The sequence below is a fragment of the Nothoprocta perdicaria genome, unplaced genomic scaffold (genome assembly GCF_003342845.1).
Source record: "Nothoprocta perdicaria isolate Ctin4 unplaced genomic scaffold, notPer1 scaffold_64, whole genome shotgun sequence".
NCBI classification, from domain to species: Eukaryota; Metazoa; Chordata; class Aves; order Tinamiformes; family Tinamidae; genus Nothoprocta; species Nothoprocta perdicaria.
In genome coordinates this window covers 1,439,769-1,442,064 of record NW_020455910.1, presented here as the reverse complement: position 1 = coordinate 1,442,064, position 2,296 = coordinate 1,439,769, and the positions used below count along the sequence as shown (strand labels likewise).

The 2,296-nt window shown below is 62.4% G+C and overlaps 1 protein-coding gene across 1 annotated transcript in view; it reads left to right on the top strand.

The window, feature by feature from the left end:
- The window catches only part of GDF6 (growth differentiation factor 6), a 9,919-nt gene that overhangs the window by 6,894 nt on the left and 729 nt on the right, over positions 1 to 2,296 (top strand). The window contains exon 3 of the mRNA XM_026050007.1: positions 1,986 to 2,281. Within this exon, the coding sequence (XP_025905792.1) occupies positions 1,986 to 2,281 (296 nt within the window). The remainder of the gene's footprint in view (positions 1 to 1,985; positions 2,282 to 2,296) is intronic.

Genomic DNA, 2,296 nt, shown 5'->3' with positions numbered 1-2,296 from the left:
TTTCTTTTCTTTTCTTTTCTTTTCTTTTCTTTTCTTTTCTTTTCTTTTCTTTTCTTTTCTTTTCTTTTCTTTCCTCTTGGCTGCGCTGGGAAAGGGCCAAGAACAGCTCGGAATTATGTATTCATTTGCAATTATTGGGCTGCAAGAGTGAATAACTGGCGTGTTTATCTGATCGGATTCAAAGCCGCTTATTTGAAATAATCGAGATTCCGCCCCCCTTTGGATAAAGGAGCGAGTCACGGGCACTGCAGGAATTGCCGGGAGTTTCTGGCGCTGGGAGCGGGGTTTGATCACCTGCCCCTGCGACCTCCTCCCCTGGGGACACATCTCCCCGCTCCTCCCCTTGCCAAGGAAAGTCGCCGAGCGCCAAGGAAAATCGTCTGGACGCCCCCGAGCTGCGAGCTCAGAGGATGTGGTGGGAAAGCAGGTTTGAAATTCCCGCTCCGAGAAGGCCCCGGCGGCGGCGGGACCGGCTGCCTTGTCCCCAGCCCGGCGAACGGGGCCGCTTCCAGCCGATCCCTCTCTGATCCCGGCTGGCGATGCAGGGGGGCTCCGGAGGGACACGGGGCTGAAGGCAGCGCTGCCCCCAGCTCCTCCCTGTCCCCAAACGGGAGCACGGGAGGGACGAGCATCCCCCTCGCAACGGAGCGCGGCTCTCTCCCCAGCGCGAAGCCGCCCCCGGGTGGGAAAGGGGCAGTTCTGGTCCCCTCTGGGTTCTCCGAGGAAAGTGAGGGGCAGAAAGCGCTGCTAAAACTCTACGCCCGCCACTGTGGCTGAGGGCAGCGCTGGGCGCAGTGAAAGTGAAATGCGAGGAGGAGGAGGACGAAGGGGGGAGGCAGGCGCTTCTTGAGCTCTGCACATTCTTGCTCCAGGATTGCGCATCCCCTTCTGGCTGGAACTGCCAGGCCAGCCCCGGACCCTTTGGAAGAGGGTCCCGAAGAGCCCCTCTCGCCCCGCAGCAGCGGCGCAAGCCCCGCGGCCGCAGCCTGCAGGGGTGAAAACGGCCCCAAAAGCAAGTGCGACCCATGGGCCCAATCCTGACCGGGTCCCCTCGGCGAAAGGAAGCAGCTTTCGTTGCACTTTTTCAGCGCATCATTTTAACAGCTAAATACCCACAGGGATGTGCCAGGCAGGTTCCCACTGTCCTCGTGAACTCCGGGCCGCGCTTTTGGGAACAGGCAGCGGCACTCGGCGGCTTTCGGGCATGTTAATCCGCACTGATTAACTGTATGCTAATCCGCCCCGATTTGTACTTCGCTTTGGCGTGTCTGAAGGTCTTGGTTGCCATAGATTATCCCTCTGTCCCCACTCTGTCCCCAAGCAGGCTCCCCCAGACCTGCCGACGAGATCTGAAGTGAAATGCACTGATTTGAAATAACAGGGACCTGTGAAATCAATAAATGACGGGGAGGAAATCAATAAATAACGGGGAGCCGCGTTTCTTGCTCCATGTCTACCCCTGGAGGAGCTGAGCTTGGAAACGCGTCGAGGGGCTGCCGAGCAGCGGCTCCAGTGACACTTTTACTATCGAAATACACACAGGCTTTACTGGCTTCTGGGGAAACCCGGGGGCCGGGGGAATTTTTGTATTTGCTGGGTTGTAAACGTTTTATTGGAAAGCGGCTCAGGGGAATCTGGTTTTCCTTTCTGCGCGGCGCCCCGCGCACGGACGTGTCAAAAAAAGAAGTCCAGGTTTCCCCCTTGGAGCAGGGTGGACACGAAGGGGCGCGGGGTCCGGTCCAGGTGCGGGTCCGAGCGCGGATCCGGGTCCAGGTCTGCGTCCAGGTGCGGGCCCGGCTCCCGCTCCGAGTCCAGGTCTAGGTCCAGGTGCGGGTCCAGGTTGGTGCCCAGGTCCGGGCCGCCCCGTCGCGGGGGGAGGCGGCAGTAGCGGCCCTACCTGCCGCCCGCGGCGCTGCCCTCCCGGGCGACCTCTCGGAAGCCGCCGCGGAGTTTCACTCACCGCAATTACTGTTTCTATCTCGCAGACGATCTCTCGGCCGCCCCGCTGCGCAGACAGAGGTATTTGTTTGATGTGTCGACGCTCTCGGACGCCGAGGAGCTGGTGGGCGCCGAGCTGCGGCTCTTGCGCCGGGCGCCGGGRGGCCGCGCGCCGCCCGCCGCCGCCCCGCACGTGCAGCTCTTCCCGTGCCTCTCGCCGCGCCCGCTGCTCTCCCGCACCCTGGACGTGCGGGCGGCCCCGGCCGCCGCCTGGGAGGTCTTCGACGTGCGCCAGGGCCTGCGCGGGCGCTCCAAGCAGCTGTGCCTGGAGCTGCGCGCCTGGGCGGGCGCCGCGGCG